At 35.7% G+C, this 18464-nt stretch overlaps 1 protein-coding gene across 50 annotated transcripts in view; it reads left to right on the plus strand.

Moving 5' to 3' along the window:
* The window catches only part of RIMS2 (regulating synaptic membrane exocytosis 2), a 485006-nt gene that overhangs the window by 236779 nt on the left and 229763 nt on the right, over positions 1 to 18464 (plus strand). For 49 of the 50 annotated variants that reach the window (XM_040587603.1, XM_040587585.1, XM_040587587.1 and 46 more), the window contains 2 exons: positions 16534 to 16601; positions 18280 to 18399. In XM_040587603.1, the coding sequence (XP_040443537.1) occupies positions 16534 to 16601; positions 18280 to 18399 (188 nt within the window). Of the gene's footprint in view, positions 1 to 16533; positions 16602 to 16740; positions 16929 to 18279; positions 18400 to 18464 lie in introns of those variants that run through there. The other variant, XM_040587615.1, reaches the window with a different exon arrangement.

The raw sequence follows: 18464 nt of genomic DNA on the forward strand, positions 1-18464 counted from the left end.
CTGACTCAGGAACTTTGCTCAAGGTTTGGTAAAGGTTGGGACAACTGTTGTAACTCAGCAAGTTTGTATCCAAAGCTATCTTTCACTAGCATTGCATTCACCTATTTAGCTCACGTGTCTGATTACATGATGTTGATTCCATGTGACAGATTTTTTGGAGGTAAGAAGAGTAGAAGTTTCTGTGGTTATAAAGGATGCTTTAGTAAAAGATTGTGAAGGATCCTATTGAACTTCTCCCTAGGAACAGGAAAACTCCTACCAAGGTTTTGGTGTGTGCAGTACCTGGAATTAAAGAAAAAGCGCATTAATATTTTTATCTTCCCCCCATTGGGACACTTACACTGGGAAATATATGAATTCCAGGGAGCAGGGGATTTCTGTATTATCCATCTTTTGTTGCCTCTGACTGTACTAAAAGAAATAGCGTATTACTGCTTATAGAAAAAAAGGATGTTGTAGAACCAAAGAAAATGATGAGACTGATCTTAAGAACACAGTCATTTATGAAATGTGGAAGCAATTTTTTGCATAAGATCTCATTTGAAAACAAGGAGAAAGAAAAGAGACACAAAAGAATTGTGGCAGAGGAGCAGTTAAATTCTATCACTGTTTTTGTTGAGACATGTAGTCTGCCAAAGTTGTTATTCCCAAAGCATATCATACTTGCCAGTGCTTTATCAGATTTGACAGAGGATGATCTAAAAAAAAGTAGGCAGGAACAGCAATGTCACCCTAAAAAGCCATTAACTGCTTGTGTTTACAGTGTATAGCTATAAGCATAGCCAATCCTACATTTGCAAAAACCTGTGGTATCTCTTTATTCAATAAATCAATCCAGAAATGGGAATTACAAATCACAGTCCATTATGAAATGTATAGTAATAAATATTAATAGTGTCATTGTTTGTATTTGCAGTATTACTAATCAAGATTTCATTTGAAGCTAATTTTATTTTCTGTTGATAGATACAAATGGTCCCAGTTTACTTGCATAATAGTAAGCAGCAACAGAAGAATACTGAGGTTAAAATTATTTCTCATCAGAGTAAATTAAATAATGTAGTATATGAGGAATCTTTTAAAATTACAAGTTCAGGTAATACGATATTCTAATAATAAATTTACTATCTTGTAGCTTATTCAAGGTTTTGCTTTTTTAGAAAACCTTGACTTGGGCAAGGACCATGTTTCTTACAGCACGGCAAAGATGCTCTATGGTATTTTTTCTGTGCTGAGCAGACACAGGCAGAAAATAAGAGTGTTTCAGGGAATTCAAAGAAAAAAATGCTGAGCAGTCTTTCAAGGGACTAATGGGTGCATTTCTGAGTGTTCACTGGCAATTTAAATCAGGAGAAGGATCCTTTGGTTTTTTGCAGGTCAACTGGCCTTATCTGTTAAGGTCACTGTGGTGACACCTGTGCCAGCTGGATCCCACAACTATTTTTTTCACATCTGAATCCTGTAGAGATATCAAGAACGCATGATGAGGAAAAGAGGCAGCTTCTGCCCTGATTTCTAGTCCCTTAACATAAAAGGCAACAAAATTTTTTACCTTAACAGTAATATTTGAATAACAGGAATCCCCTGGAACTTAATTTCAACAGGTTTCTGGCACTTTTAATCCAAAATAATAATAAAAAATGTTTATCTAATTTTCATATTTCCTGTTATGCTTCCCTGTCAAAGGCTTTCAGTTTCATATTCTGCAGAGATGAATAAGTAGTTAATAAGTGAAATGTATAAATCTCTGAAGAGGCCAGGCAATGGAGAAAACACGATGCATTTGCTGCTAGTCTTCTTTAGGTAGTAGCAGGTTAACACAATAGCAGTTTGCCTGAAGATAAAACTGATGTGGAGAGTCACAAGGCAAACGTGAAAAGCCTTTTATATGAAGAGCTGTTTTAATCTGGATTAATTATATTGTCAAGTAAAGTGCACACCTAAGCAAATGAGCAACTGAAGCTAGGGAGAAAAGGATGCTTTGAAAATGTTTGCACCACAAGTGTCTTACACAATTATATCTGAAGTTGCTTGGTGGCTTTTAGAACATTTTGCTTTTTTATCCTTGATATTTGTAACAAGAATGAGTTATTAGCCTCATTTGGAGCAGTATAATTTTAGTGTTTATAACAGAAATGTGCAACTTCCATTCTCTGAATATAGTTGTTCACCTGGAGAAAAAGTGTAGTTGAGGTTCATCTAGAGTATTTGCTTCTGAAAAACTCTTTTGGTGTGAGCTACACAAGTTACAGTGGCTGAAAGACTGCTTTGTGCAATGAGCCTCCAAGATGTAGGACCTGATCCAATTTATGAGGTGAAATTCCCTGCTGGTTTTGCAGCCATTGAGTGTTAAAAGATGTGTGGATGTGACACTTAGGGACATGGTTTAGTGATGGATTTGGCAGTGCCAGGTTAACAGTTGGGCTATATGATCTTACAGGTCTTTTCCAACCTAAATGATTCTATGATTATGACTTTTTTTCTCCTCAATTTTCCAGAAATTTAAAGATGAACAAGTACAGTAGGTAAGGGAATTTTCCTCTAAAAGTAGTGAAAAATACCAACTTTTTGCTTAAACTTGTTCTGGAAATATTTAGCCTCAGGAGATATATTTTTGGATTATTGTGATTACATAAAAGCAGGAGACTGAGATTAAATCCCTTATGTGACTTTTATTACAGCTTCAGCTACCGTGAAAGCTATAATTATGGGAGTAGTTCTTATTGACTGTGGGAAGGTCCCAGAGAAACATGCTTATTTATGTATTCAGCTAAATGAAATAATTACAGAGCTAACATCAACCAACTATTCTTTTGTGAATAACCCATCTTCCATTGTTCTGTATTCTTTTGAAATCATGAAGACATTGAAAATTACAATTAAGAAATCTACTTTTTATCATTAGGATTCAAAATTAATTTTGGAAAGTGAATGTATTTATCTTTCTCTCTATATATATGATTTTAAGTCTTACCCCTGTATCTCTTATATAGCTTTGAGCAACATGGTCTAGCGGAAGGTGTCCCTGTCCATGGCAGGGGGGTTGGAACCAGATGATCTTTAAGGTCCCTTCCAACCCAAACCATTCTGTGATTCTATCTCCATGACGTTTTACTAACTGTATTGGTTCTCTTTGAAGAACATCCTTAGAAAATTTGTATTACAAAGGAGGTTTCCATCCAGTCCGTATATGTAGATATGAGTAGTCCTGGATGGATGTTGAGAAGAGGATATATATTTTTTTTTAATCATATAATAAAATGTAATGTTTCTTTGGTAAGTAGATTTTTGTAAATTCTTGTCATTTACTAAGCATGAGTATCATAGACCTAGAAGAAGTTAGAACTATGACCCTAGAAATTATTGAAGAAAAATGAAGTCCAACATTTCTGAAATTTGGCACTGAAAATTGTTTGGAACATTTCACAGGTTTTGCTTCTATGTCTGTATTCAGCAGCTCATTTAAAAGAGGGTAATTGTAGCATTCACTTCATTTCATTATGCAGACAGGCCACAAAGAATAATTCCTTGAATTTAACCTCAGCTCCAGTAGAACGAACATACTCTGAGAGCACTAGAGAAATACACTCCGGAGACAAATAATTTTGTATTTAGATCTGCATTTAGATTACATTCAGTAGCTAATGAAAGAGGTCATTAACTGAAGAAACAGATATTGATTACTTACTTATTTAATCTAAACCCTTTGTTCCGTGCACAGAAGATGATTGTGGTCCTGGGGCATATGGGGAGTTTGCCATCAAAGGTTATACAGTAAAACATTTGTATAGTGACTAAATTAATGCTCCATAGCAAACTAAGTCTCATATCATTCTTATCTTCTGAATATTTCGCTTTGCAACCTAACCTTCCTCTTAAGGTAACACATACGTGGATTTTCCTGCATGTGTATATGTACATATAGACATTTAAAGGCACAAAATAAAGTTGATGGTGCCAAAATGTCTTAAAAAATAACCTTGGTCATTGGTATTTTATTTTTGCACATCTGTTCTTTAAACTGTAAACCCGATATAACAGGTCATTGCTTTAAATGGATTTGATTATATAGTCAAACCTGTGCATAGAAGGCATGAAACTAAATTAGGCAGCTCATTATGATTGTTACTTCTGGAATCCACTGGGTTTTCATTTTTAGGTTTTCTGTTCTTTAAGGAGATCATTAATTTCCTTCAAAGAAGGTAGTTTGACAAAAATAACATGAAACCACACTCATAACAATAGGTGTTTTTACATATACCAAATTACTTTCTTCATTGTGACTATTAAAGGAGAGATCAATAATTAATGATCCAATTACTAGTTTACAGAGGCTTTTATTGCAGTGTCAAGGTGATGAAAAACTCTCTCACACTTTTTTTTTTTTGCTGCCACTACAGCCTACTGAATCAGGAGATGCACTGCATGTTTTAGACCATTTACTACGGCATATGTGCTGCCAGGGGTGCATGATACTTTGGTTTTAATACTGTGGTTAAGCTCTTGTTTCTTGAATCAAGCGATTTGAACAGTGAAGTGAGCCTATATGGCGTCTGCTGCAGTTCAGATGTCAGTTTTGAGATGGTAGCAGCTTGAATTTGTTAAAGATTACACTTGTTTAGACAATCAGAAAGGCTGTTATTCGTATTCCACATGTGAAATGTTAGATCAGCTTTAAAGAAAAAAAAAAGCAGCTATGATTTGTATTGAAATGCTGTATTTCCTTGTTACAAATAATTTAATCTTAAACTGGTGATGTATACCACAGTAGTTGTATTTCACTCTTGATTATTAGGTAGACTTTTAAAATTTGCCCGTAACTTTCTGCATAATGCAAACTTAGAATTATGTATAAGAAAGTCAAAATGCCTAATTGTTCAAGTATAATACAGAAGTGGTTTTTTTTAGGGTTATTTTTATTTCTATTCCTATTTCTGTTCTAAAATGTGTGTTTTCTCATCAGTGATCAAGACATTTAGAATGAATTTAGCTTTCTTTTCTGTGCCCACTGAGGGCTTGTAATAAATTATTGGGAATACCACACTCAAAAATGTGGACTGGACCTTTTTCTGCATTACTCCTTCCCTCCAGCTGTCCTTATAGGATGACAGCTATGTCCAAGGGTAGAAGTGGAGGATATTTCTTTGTCCCAAACAAAACCTAATAACTGAACAGAAAAAGGCAATGGTGAATTGGAACTTAGCTACTGCTTTGATGATTTTAAAAGAGTGTTTCACTTAAAAATTTTACATTTCTATATTTTAAAATTATTTATTATTGTTGTTGTTGCTTTTATTGTATTATTCCATTAGATACACAGATACATTATTTGTGTATTGGTTATCTCATACTGAAAAACACAAGATTAGTATTTCTTAATATCACTTTTGGTAGCAAGATGTTAGTGACCTTGACTGGAAGTAGTGGAGAGAAAGGAATAAGATGTGATCAATGAAACAACTGGCTGATCCTCAGTCATAATATGTGGGTGGCTGTTGCGCTGATGATGGAAATTGATTCTAGATAATGATGTGCCTATGATAGGAGGCATCTCTATGTTACTAGTGTCTCCTCTCATTAGGATTATCTCTATATGACTTTGGGGATAAAAATATAGAAGACTATTATGTATTAATATATTTATGTTTCTTTAAAACTAAGATAAGAAGACTTTTGTTTCTTTCCTGACATGTTCACTATTTCAGCTTTACTTATGTTTGATTGTTCTCTTGATGAAATTAATATAGCTCTGTCATGAGTACAACTGACACACCACGTTTGTGTTCTTGTTGTGAATTTGACATCACATCTCATAAAGAATCCATTCCCTTGCTGTCTTTCATCATTTCCTGTTGTCTTCACTTGGTAAATTTCAGGCTTACTTAGTAATTAAGATATACTGATTCAAAGTAGCTTAGGGTTATTTTCTATTTTCTGTAATAATTAGTGTTGACATCAAAGCACTAAGGCTTGAAAGTAAATAAGTATGCAATATATGGGTTTAGTTTTCCTGTGTTTGTTTTTTTTTCTTTCTAAAGCTTGAACGTAAATAAGTACACAACATAAGAGGTTAGGTTTTCAGCATTTTTTTTTTCACTAATAAGTATTAGAAGGATCTATGCATATGTATACCTGTTGAGAAAATAAATATATATTTTTATTTTTTGTATTGGCTTTAGTTCTTCTAGTAGCCTTGAATGTATTATTTGAAGAAAACGTTGATATAGACTCCCTGTCAGCAGATGCCCATTTCTAAAAGGAGTTAAAATGCCCCTGGTTAATCATTGCCTCTCAAAGGTAGAGAGCTAATATGTCTGTCCAAGATGCCCAAATAGAAATAGGTTCATGTTTAGGATTCAGTGCATGTGCAGTAAATCCTATGCCCCTGAGACTTCCAGATGCCAGGCAGCCTTGTTGGAGCTACTCTGACAGTCTTTTTGCCAGTCACAACTTCAGGATGTAAAAAGAGTATATATCTGTTTGGAAAGCTGAATATAAGTCAGCACAAAATGAACTGCATAAGTAAATATGTCTACTAATCCTAAATAGAGTTTTCCTCAAGCTACTTATTTCTTCAGTTTAACCAAGCTTCCTTTGGCAAATGTAAATAGTGTGGTAACTATAAGAAAAATCTAATGGAAATAGGTATAATGAGCACACAAGACCTAAACCTGTTTCTTAAACATTGCAGCTGTTTCTCACAAATTTTCATAGTGCTCCAATTATGATCTGGGTTCTCTTCCAGGGTGCTATAAGGCTCATTTCCAACTGGCTTGTCAGGTTTTACTGTCGCCTTGCTGTTGGCAGCAAGACAGTTGAATTTGCCTGGACTGTTTTCACAGTCTGAGGAAGGGATTTGTTGTGCAGATTGGTGCCCAGCTGTGCAGCAGCTCCACGACAGCCCAGAACCATTGGATCTTCTGTGCTTGTACAACAGAACTGTGCTTCCTTAAGCAGTTGTTTTGCAAGGTGACTCATTTTTCTGCGCTAGTGATTTGGGAAACATAGGTTTTTTTTCCTCACTTTCCAGATGCCAGTTAATTCCTATGTGGGTTATATCCAAGAGTGTGTTAACTTTCAGTAGACTAGTCTGTGAAGAGAGGTAGGCTTGTTCAGCACACCTAACTAGGCTACCTACTTTTAGTTAATGGAAATATCATCACAGAGCTACAGAATGAACTACTGAAACAAGGGCCAGGTATGGGATTCCTTAATGGTATTAATAGGTTTTGTTCTCCCTTGAGTTACTAATAGTGCTTGTTTCCTCTTTAAATACCTCTCTTATTCATGTGCAGGCAAGCTGGTATTGCTGATATTGGTTCCAAGCCTGAGATGGTAAGGAACTTGCAGTGAAGCTGTCAGTTGGAGCTCTAGGGTGGAGGGATGTGTAGTAATGGCAGATAAGCAAGGAAGATGTGTCAGGTCAGCCCATGAACATACGTATGGTCTCTGTGGATCTGAATATGGAAGAAAAAGGCATATCCTTTAAGAAAGGACTAAAAATTTAAGCTATTTAGAATAATAACAATAATGCAGTAAATTGTTTTTGATTATTTACTACTGGGCACGATCCAGAAATATTGTCTTATCTAAGCTTTCCCAGATGTGTTTTTCTTTGTATTCTGCTGAAGGAATTTCATTTTCCAAGCATAGGCTCAAAACTTCCTATAGAGAGAAGAGAAGGAGAAATGGAAAAGTGAAAACACCAGAAGTAGGGTCAAAAGTGTAATTTGGGGTAAACATTTTTCTAAAACAGTCTTGAAGAAAATCACACAAGAGAGTATTCCATAGGATATCATGCTTAATTACTTCCAATGTTCCCTGATCTTACTAGAAATAGAGTAGTAGGGAACATATGACAAAGGTGTGCAAATCCGAGAAACTTCATAAGATATCAACTGGCAGTGGTGGACTGGGTCCCCAGTATACAATGTCTGGGTGTTTCCCATGGCTTCTTAACAGTACCAGTCCATTTTCTTGGTGACCCAGAGTGTGAGTTTGTGTACTGGATCACATGAGAGTGGCCATGGTGTGACATATAGGGTCACACTTCAGGTGTCATATGAGAGGCGTGGCTGTAAGTCTATGAGGTCATCTAGTACATGCACTGTGCTGTGACTGGGAGCGTATCTTCCATGGGAGTCTGGTGAGTGTGGACTTCCATTTAGAAATTACGGTATTTCTTTCTCTCTTTTTCTTTTTTTTTTTTTTTTTTTTAGCTCTAGCCCTCTGGTTTTAATATGCAGTAGCTTTCTACAGGAAGTAGGCAATATTTCATACAAATGTATTTGCCATATTGATATGCTTTCTCTCAATTTATTCCAAGGGAAGACATTTATCAAAATATATTTGACTAATAGAGTAAGCCTAATTTTGTTTTAGGAAATGTAATTTTGAAGAAAGTCTTTCCTGTAATTTAAATCCTTCCAGCAAAACATACTTGGGAAAATACTTCCAGTAAATCTTCTATCAACAGTCATGCTAAGTCTCAGTTTCAGAAAGAGGCAGAACAAAATGGTCATGCTGAAACCCTTTGACCCTTTACATTAGGTAATCCTTTCTGCTGAAAGTAATATCCTTTCTGTTGAGCAGTATTAGTAATGGTTGAAAACAAGGCTACATATGTTTTGGAGGTAAATCAGGGTCTTCAATTTTAATAATATCGTCCCCTAAACAGCATCACTTAAAATACCCCCAACAACCAAACCCCTCCAAAACCCCAAGAGGTTTTTAAATTCTTAATGACTGACCCATGTAGACCAGAGAAGTTTCTTTGGTGGCAGTATCTCTAGTCAGTGCCCACATGTTCTCCATGTCATAATTTTTGCCACATGCATATGCATCATTATGTGTTCTCCCTTGTCCCCCAGTTAATTCTCTCACCTGCCTTGTGGGATGCAGCAATCAACTGTTTAGAGTCTTCCAGCTGTGTAGCTTCTCTTTTATGTTTTTCTTTCTCAGCCATAAGAACTTCCAGTGTTCATGGATGTTCACCATCAACAAGGGCAGTTATGCAAGGTCACACAAAATCACTCGTATACCCTTCATCACATGTAGCAATCCTATAAAACTGCAGATCCATATATCGGAACTGGGATTCCATCTGACTAAATGTAGACATCCACAAACTAGGCATCTACATGCAAGCTAATCATCTTGATTTCTTTTATAGTGATTGAAGAAAACTAGATATTTTTTGAGTACAATTCATGTCAGCCTTAAAGTGGATGTATAAAATATGTCAGATGAATGGAGCCAAGAGTAACTGGTTTAGATATAGAAATTTAAAACTACCTGAGATGAAGTCTGGGTGTCTCTACTTTTCAGGTGAGGGACACTTTACAACATCTGCTAGTATTCTAAGCTCCAAATCAGAAATCTCTGCTGAATTGTGCATAGTAATTTTCATAGTGCTGATGACTGTCAAGTTCCTGTGCAGAAGTGTGATTTTGCTACTTCATCTTTGACTTCTTTTAAGATCTGCAGTGTTGAATCTCACGAGTAGGTCAAGGCCTGCTTTATAGAAGATCTGATAAAAGATCTCCTAGATCTTTTGCATTCATTTATATCAGGCGTCCTCAAACTTTTTAACCAGGGGGCCGGCACGTGGATGCAGTGGCAGGCAGTCATCTGCGGCTGCTTGGTTTCCCCCCACAACCCTCAGCGGAGGGGGGCAGGGGGGTTCTGTAAATACCGGGGGCCGGATTGAGGACCCTGGGGGCCATATCCAGCCCATGGGCCATAGTTGAGGACCCCTGATTTATATGATTGCTTTGAGACTTCCCAGTCCCTAGCAATTAGTCTCTTGAGGCCTTTAAGTGTAGCACTTAGCACAGGGGTCACAGATTTACATAGTCAGGGCTAAATGCAAACATCAGTGTGGTCTACAGTTTCCTTATCACTAATGAAGATGTTACATTTTTCACCTAATTACTGCATTTCTCTGTCTTTCATATATTAGAAGTCAAGGCTGTACTTCATATCCTTTACATGAAGAACAGCTTTTCTCTTTTTGTTTTGTTAGGACCAGATCCTTCAGACATTTTCCTGGGCTGTTGCATGTCAAAAGCTGACAAATTCAGAGGAATAATTATTTCTAAACAAGAAATGTTGAAATGTATGGTAGGAAGTTTCAGATCCTGTTGTAAGACCTGCAAAAAGAAGCTTCCATTTGTCATCAGTGCTCAGACTGCATTAGTGATGCTGAAAAATATTTCTGTGCTTTACAAGTGCCAGGCAACTTTGCATTTGTTCCTGTACCAAATGCTAGCATGTCCCTGAAGTGTCCAGAGCTGACAAAACAATTGTTTAAGCACTCATATAATCACCTCCAGGCAATTCTGGCTGTGTAGCTCCTCTTTGGAGTCACCCACTGTGTGGCAATCTAGATGGATAGTGTTGCAAACAAAGAAAGTAACCTGCTTAATGTAAAGTTCTTCATCATCTGTAGTCCACTTTCCACTTCTCTCCAGAGCTGGTATAGGGCTTCACTGGAAGCCTTGCAGTTAAGAGGAGGTTCAAGTGACATGGGATGTGCTCTGCTCACATAACCTTACGCTGAAAGTCAGCTTGGAGGGGAAATGTACTCATTCAGTTGCATAGATAAATTGTTTGTAGTTTTGAGTAATGACACATAAACACAACTACTGGGTCATGCAATCAGTATCTAGTATGTATTCAGTACTGCAGTATATAGTCAGGTAGACTTATCAGTTTGAAGAACATGAAGCTATATATGACCTGACCTGACCTTTTTGGCAATGAGATTTGAATTTGAGGAAACATTTTTGTTTTACTTGGTTCAAAGCAAGGTGATGTTTTTAATTTACTAAGGGAAGAACTTTACAGTTCAGATAGGTCCTGGTTTAGATAGAAAGGAAGCAAATCATCCATGTATCCTATGTGAAGGTTTTGGACACCTTAGAGCATCCTGAATGACTATGTGTAGAATAGCCAATTAAACTGAGCATCTTATGTCTAGACTGTTTGGAAGATAAAGGGTTTTGGACTTGACTGTGTACTTGGACAATACTCAAGAAAGGGTAGACACATACTGTGTAGGTTAGATTAAAATCCCTTAATACCTTTTAAAAGATACTTAGTTACCGCATTTCTGGGCAGGAAAGCTGTTCTAAGTAGCAAAAAATACATAATTAAACATTAAAATATAAAGGGAATGGTGCTGTCATTCAAGGTTCCCATTGCTGTGGGAAGTTCCTGTTCCTGCGGATTCCTGGGTGGAGAAGAAAATCTTTTCCTCTCCCTATTTGGTTTCGGCTAAAGAAAATGTACTAAGCATGTAGTTTACATTACATTACATTACAAATGTTTCCGCTTAACACCATTTGTACAGAAAGTCTTGGTCACTGATGTGATTTTTCTCCCAACCTGATTTGTCCATGCATGCTTTCCATATACACAGAGAGCTCACTGACATTAATAAGAGCAGACCTCACATATGTCCTTTCTTGAATCCAGCTGCACTCCTGAACTCGAGGCATTTGAATGCTGTTATAATTACATTAGCTAAGATTGTCTTGCTTAGTAATATGTTACTTCCTTTTTTCCATGAAAGATGGCTTCGATATTATAGCTTATATAATTTATCAATGAGGTGACATTTTTTCCTGAGTCATTCCTGCTGCACACCTTAAAGTGTCTTTGTCATAGAAAGACTATGGTTTAACAATTTTTCTTGTAGGGGAACAAAGAACTACATCTTGTATGTATTACTTTTAATTTTACAAGATTTCACAGGTCATTTACCCAGTCAACATTTTAATATTTATAGAACTTGCACTGAAAAATTTATGTCCAGTGATTTTTCTCAAGTCATTCATTGTACCTAAAAAAATGTGGGTTTACGAAGCAATACGTCTCTCATAGAAATGTAGTATTCTACAGTGCTTCCAGACAGTCATCCTGAGTATATCTTTATAAGGTAAAATATTTTATTAATAAGTTTCATTGTATTTTATAAACTTCTATAGTATTTAGGCCTGTCATTTAGTTGACTTGATGCAGTTGTAAGGGCAAAATCTAGATGATCTACAAGCGTTTTAGCATTTCTGACCTCTATGGCAATTTTTTTTGAAACATATATCTACATATTTTAATGGAAAAAAAGAACACAGATATGAACAAACCAGTCTTTGGATGGAGTTGTTGCTTATATTATCATTTTAATTTTAGAATAATTGGCATTTACTGTGAGACACAAATTAAAAAGAAAGTCAGCTTTCTATATCTTGACTGAAAAGGAGAAGGGAAAATAGTAGAGCAAGAAGTGGGAGCGCTTTGATCAGGCAACAAGCTCAACTTTGCATGTGTTCCTCCATGCAGGTTTAGGTTCAGGGCTTACCGTGTGGTAAAGAATAAACTGTTGCTGCAAAATAACTGGATCTTTTAGAACGTATGCAATGTCTATGTGCCAGTGCCTTAGGTATGCTGGGCTAGATGTGTCTAATCTTGGATGCCATATAGCAATGCATGGGTGAGAGGACTCTTGGAAACCTTTTTAGTAAGCAGAAATCAGTTACATGAGCAGATGAGCCTGGGACCTACTTTAAACCAGGGGTCCTCAAAATTTTTAACCAGGGGGCCAGCGCTCAGATGAAGTGGCAGGCAGTCATCTGCAGCTGCTTGGTTTCCCCCCCCAACCCCTGGCGGGGGTGGGGTGGGGTGGGGGGGCGGGGGGTCTGTAAATACTGGGGGCCAGATTGAGGACCATGAGGGGCCGTATCCGGCCCGCGGGCCATAGTTTGAGGACCCCCGGTTTAAAGACTCGAACACAGAAACTGGTCCAGAGATCCTTTTAGTCTCCATTACCACTGCTAAGGTGAAGAGTGAAAAAGAGAATATATGATACCCTGTTCACATGACATATTGAAAGAAATATTTGGCATTTCTAATTGTATAAAATCAATCCAGTAGATTTGCCTTCCTGTGATAATTTTGATATTTTCTTGGATTCATAAACAAATAGTTGGGGCTTTGTGAAAATAGTAATTTAGGGTATAGGATCCTCCTGATGAAAAGAAGATAACCATCTGAATGAGTCACACAGACCTCCTCTATAAGCAGTGGAGGAGAAATTAGACATTTTGGATATGATAAAAGTAGGATTTATCTCACTTGGAAGTACACATCTAAAACAGGCCAAATGTTCCACACATGAAAAAGTTCTGTTTCCCTTCATTGATTGTGAAAGGAACATAGGCTGATTAATTCAGTTGTACAGATCTGTACAGTAAATATCCAGAGTCTGGGTAGAAGAATTAGTGGTCTTTAGATTCAATTTGAGAGCTGTCTGTAAAATTTCTCTAACAGGATACAAAAGCTTATTTTAAGGGACCTTTTTTCCCCTGAAAGTAGAGAGAAAATGAAAGTTCCATAGTAGGAACATAATCAATGTATTTTATTTTTACAGTGTAATGGGAAGTTTTAAAAAAAATTGAGGTATCACTCTCAATAACTTAAATAATATGTGATATCCCATATTGTTTCATGCATTAATGTATGTACATCACTACTTTAGGTAGCTCTATTTAAAAAATATACAAAAATATCCAGAATTTCTCTAGCTGAAAGTCAATGTATATGTTTCAAATGTGGATGTGCATATGCCAGGCTGTTAGAGCCCAACACTCCACAACATTTTCTCATATAAACACCTATAGGATGAACTTATATATGTACAGCACACTGTACTGTACAGTTACTGTCAAGCTAATTTAATTTCTGATTTTGAGTGTACGTCTACATGCACATATTGTGGACATGCAAGTAGCAAGTGAATATTTGGACCAGTTTTTGCTGACTAGGTATATGCACATTTACAGTGGGAATGGGTATATGGTCAGTACATCTCAGGGGACTCAGCTTTTGAATAACTTATTTTCCTGTTTTTAAGAAGTTATTTTCTATGCAGACTCACAAGTGAAAGATCAGTTTGATAGGAGTCCTTTCTTTCAGCAAGCTCACGCAAAACTGTATAACTAATATGGGGAAAGGCAGGAACAGGAGAGCTGGCAAAGCCATGATGGGTTTCATAAGGTACAGGTGAAGTGCTACGTACAGTATCAAACAGCAAGGATGTAACAGCCATACTCCTGTACTCCTTTCTGGTAGCTTCTTATGGATTATAAGTGGTAGTTGAGACTGTTGCTGAGAATTTTAAAACTCTAAAAAATACCCAGTAATCTGCAGTGGTACATTCTTAATGCCTAATGGTAGGTATATACATTTAAATTTAGTAATTTCAATGAAAATATACTATTTCTTGGAACTAGGAATTAGAATAAGTGAGAATAATCAGGTTTAATTGTTCTGCTTATAAAGCTCATTTTATTTCAGTGCTCTGCTCCTTGAATTAGGTACCACATTATAGGGAACCAAATTCCAACTTTTTTAGTTAGACTTTGGTTTTGGCTACAGCAGTTGTATTGATGATACAGGAAAAAACTGCTGGGAAAAACCAGTATGGGCTCATGGGCCTTTGGTTCATGAAGTTAGAGCTGAGAAGTCATTACTGTAATGAGATGAGTTTTCCTCAGTTTAAAATATATTTTAAAACTAGGATTTGTAAAACAGGCAATATGTAGACTGGAACTTTTGCTATCTTCTGGATATTTCTAAACTTATATTTATGCAGTAAAAGCTAGATCTTCATGACCTCACGATGATTTCACTCAGTTCCCCTGAAGCAATGTCTTTGGATGTAGAGGTAAGACAACACTGGAAATTCCATGGCAGAAGTACCTTTTGCAAAATGTTATTAGCTTTCAGAAGAATATTTCTTTTCCCTTTAGCAGGATAGCCACACTTTTCTCTGTAATATAGTCAAGATATTAAGGGTCATAAGAAAGCAGTTTCAGTGTGACTTGCCCATTTTAAAACGTTAACTTCCTTTCAAGAATCAAGAAGCAGAGTTAATACATTTACAGCAGGCCTATTTATTACATAGAAAATATGAATGTATTAAAGCTGCAAAATCGTTCTATAAGGTCCCTTTACCACCGTTTTTATGAAGTCAAAGGGTATTTAATATGCTACAATATTTCTTCAAAATCTAAGGGACTAGGCTCAGAGTGTCTTTTAGAAAATAAATCCTTTGTTATTTTTTATGTTTCCCTCCTTAAAATGAAAGGAGGTTCCATTTAGCATATGCAATATTAGGAGAAAAGAAGTGAAAAAAGATCATATTTCTCATTGTACATAATATCCCTCTAAGGAGACTATATTTTACTTTTATAAAGCATGTGTTAGCTTTTTGTGTGTTAGTTTTATGAGGCTGTACCTTCACATCCTCCCTCTAATGTTTTCTAGACAAGTGTTAAGATTTCACCAACTTATTGATGTAATTTCAGAGGAATAAGTTGAGTAATATCAAAGTGGGATCCAAGTAATGGAAATAGAAAAATGTCATTTGTGGTCTGTAGTAAAAAGAGCAGCACTACTTTGGTTTAGTGTTCTTATGGTCATGACATTTGATAGAAGAGTCAATATGTTTTTCTGCATACAGTAGTATCAAAATATTATTATGTAGCACATAGTAACAAAACATTTTTCATGTAACATATAGTATCAATGGTGAGAAAAAAGAGAGAGAAATGTAATAATGCAAAATGTGTGGGCATATTTTAAAATTTTAAGTACCCACATAAAAGAGAATGTTTTATTAAAATACATGAGTCATTCTCCAGTTGTGTGGACAGCAGCATTCATTTAGACCTTTTCTATAAAACGGGGTTTTAAACCTTTCTTCCTACCACGTGCCTGTCATTCAGGTTAAATTCTGATTCTATAAATATATATATATATATTTCATCAAAACCTTGCGCATTTATTCCCAGTTATGGGGTACTTACTGGAATTTTCCCTGATATTTAACCAGTAGACATTTCTCTGGTCATTTCAAGCAAAGTTAATATGCTTTTTATTCTAAAAATAGTTTCTATGTTTGTTTTTCTTATCAATCTGTCATTTAACCTTCCTTAAAATATCATCTACTGCACAGCTGAATATAGACTACCATTGTTTTAAGTATTTTATTGAAGTGATGAGAATAAACACTGGTTTATACATATAATACATTTCTTAAGAGAAAACTATTTCTTTAGATTATGGAGAAAACTATTTCTTTAGATTATGATGAAAACTCATTCCATATTCATATGCTATCCTCTCTGAAAATTCTGTTACAAATACAATACAACTTGCCTTTTTATTTAATTTCTTTTAAGTAATTTTATAGGAACAGTAAAAAAACTCTAAAGCAATGATGATTTACACCTTACATAATTTTATGCACACATAGATACACACAAACGTACCTCCTTCCTCACTGTATTTCATATTCTGTGTACTCTTGTTGGAGCCTTAGCTTTTCTTAGAAGCACTTTGCAAGCCCTGCTGGCAGAGGTTATGAATCAGATAGGATAATCAGAAGTCTTTACAATTTTACTGTATCTTTGTCTGTCCTTTCTTTCACCTTTCCTTTACTGCACTATCTTGTCTGTCTGATTCTCGCAGGAGACATGGATTACAACTGGTTGGACCATACGTCTTGGCATAGCAGTGAGGCATCCCCAATGTCTTTGGTGAGACATGTGGAGCCTTACCATTTAGTTTCCTTTATCATTTCACATTTCCTTTGATTTATTTACACCTTTGCATGTTTTCTTTTTTGTATCCTTTTTTTTTATCCCACACCTTTAGGGTACAGTCAAAGGGGAAAAAGAAAAACTAGTGAGCAGGCAGTTTTGTCGGATTCTAACACCTTAACCGAGAGGCAAAAGAAAATGGTGTGCTTTGGTGGCCACTCATTGGAAGAGGACTTGGAATGGTCTGAGCCTCAGATAAAAGACTCTGGGGTAGATACGTGTAGTAGCACAACTCTAAACGAGGAACATAGCCATAGCGAGAAGGTACTGAGATTCTGGAGCCTGCATTTTAACCTGCTCATTTGGTCTTTGTTTGCTCTCTGTCACTCATTAAAATAGTGCATAAAATAAAAGATAGGGTGTTTCTAGAGACAATGTAGCATTTCTTAAGGTGCAGAAAAGAAAAACAAATGAAAAGTCTCTGCATGCTTGCAGCTTTTACTGTTTGGCAGCCTAAGAAAAAAATTGAGAGGCATAAAGGAATGTCGTTATGGTTGCATAATAGCATGTCATGGTATTACTTTCAAGTATAAAGTAATTAACAATAAGGATTCTACTGATTGGCTTATTTGATTTACTATGTTCAAACTCCTGGGGCTGAAATTAAATTAAGTTTAAACCCCAGGTGAAAAAGGGAGAAAATTGGGTCTCTCTGCACAGAAAAGTTGTTTTTCTTTTTTCCCTTTCACTGTCATGGTTGTTCTTTTGTTTTGTTGCCATGCCATTTTTGTGCAGTATCGTGCAGAATTAAAGGCTTTGCCATCTGCTTTGGTATTTTATGTTTTTGCTTTCTGTTTGGTGGAGATTATGATAAATCTTTTTAGAGTTATTAGTTGTAATGGGAGCAGATTTGTCTGTGCCTGTTAATTGTGCATGAAATGGAGCACGAAATAGTGTTTTTCTGTGAAAAAGTACTATGATTACACAAAATAAAATGTTTAAATTTTATTAATTATGCTAATATACAAGTATAACTGTGCCCATGTTTATTAATGGAATAATAACATTCGCTGTAACTATGCTTCGTATCTGATGTAATTATTCCAAGAAAGAAACAATACATTGAAGTAGAGTAATGACTATACCTTTTAATGTATTCCATAATTTTTAATATACTACTACTGAGAGAAAATAAAACACTGAAAAAATTATCAGTGTTAGAGAAAACTGACATATTTGGAATAGTGGAAAAAGAAGAAATGTCTTATATCAATTTTCTGTTTTGATTTAATCTTCTTTTTTTCAGTATTATTCTTATACTAGACCTCTACAGTTGGTTTTGTCAGTACTCAGGTCTGATTGTCAGTGTGTATAAACGGCTATGTATAGTTGTCTATATCTACCTAATCAAGATGCAAAGATTATTCTAGATATTTACAAATTAGATTTATTAAAACAGATACTGTTAGGAAATATTAGACATACATTGTCATAGACTGTATATGCAAATGAATCTTTTCCAGCACAGTTTTCTGTCATTCGAGTATGTTAAATATTAGTGTAATCATAATACTTTCATGACATTTAAAAAATATATCAGGAAATGAAAAGTATTACAGAAATATTTTTCTTTAAAATCATATTCACTGTATTTTCCATTAACACCATATGATAGCATCCAGTAACTTGGCAACCATCCAAAGATGGAGACCGTCTCATTGGTCGGATTTTGTTAAATAAACGACTAAAAGATGGAAGTGTGCCTAGAGACTCAGGAGCAATGCTTGGATTGAAGGTTGGTAATGAATAATTTTGGAATTAACAACTGGCAGTTAAACTAGCTACCTTTAAAATGAAAGT

The sequence above is a fragment of the Falco naumanni genome, chromosome 3 (genome assembly GCF_017639655.2).
Source record: "Falco naumanni isolate bFalNau1 chromosome 3, bFalNau1.pat, whole genome shotgun sequence".
NCBI lineage: Eukaryota > Metazoa > Chordata > Aves > Falconiformes > Falconidae > Falco > Falco naumanni.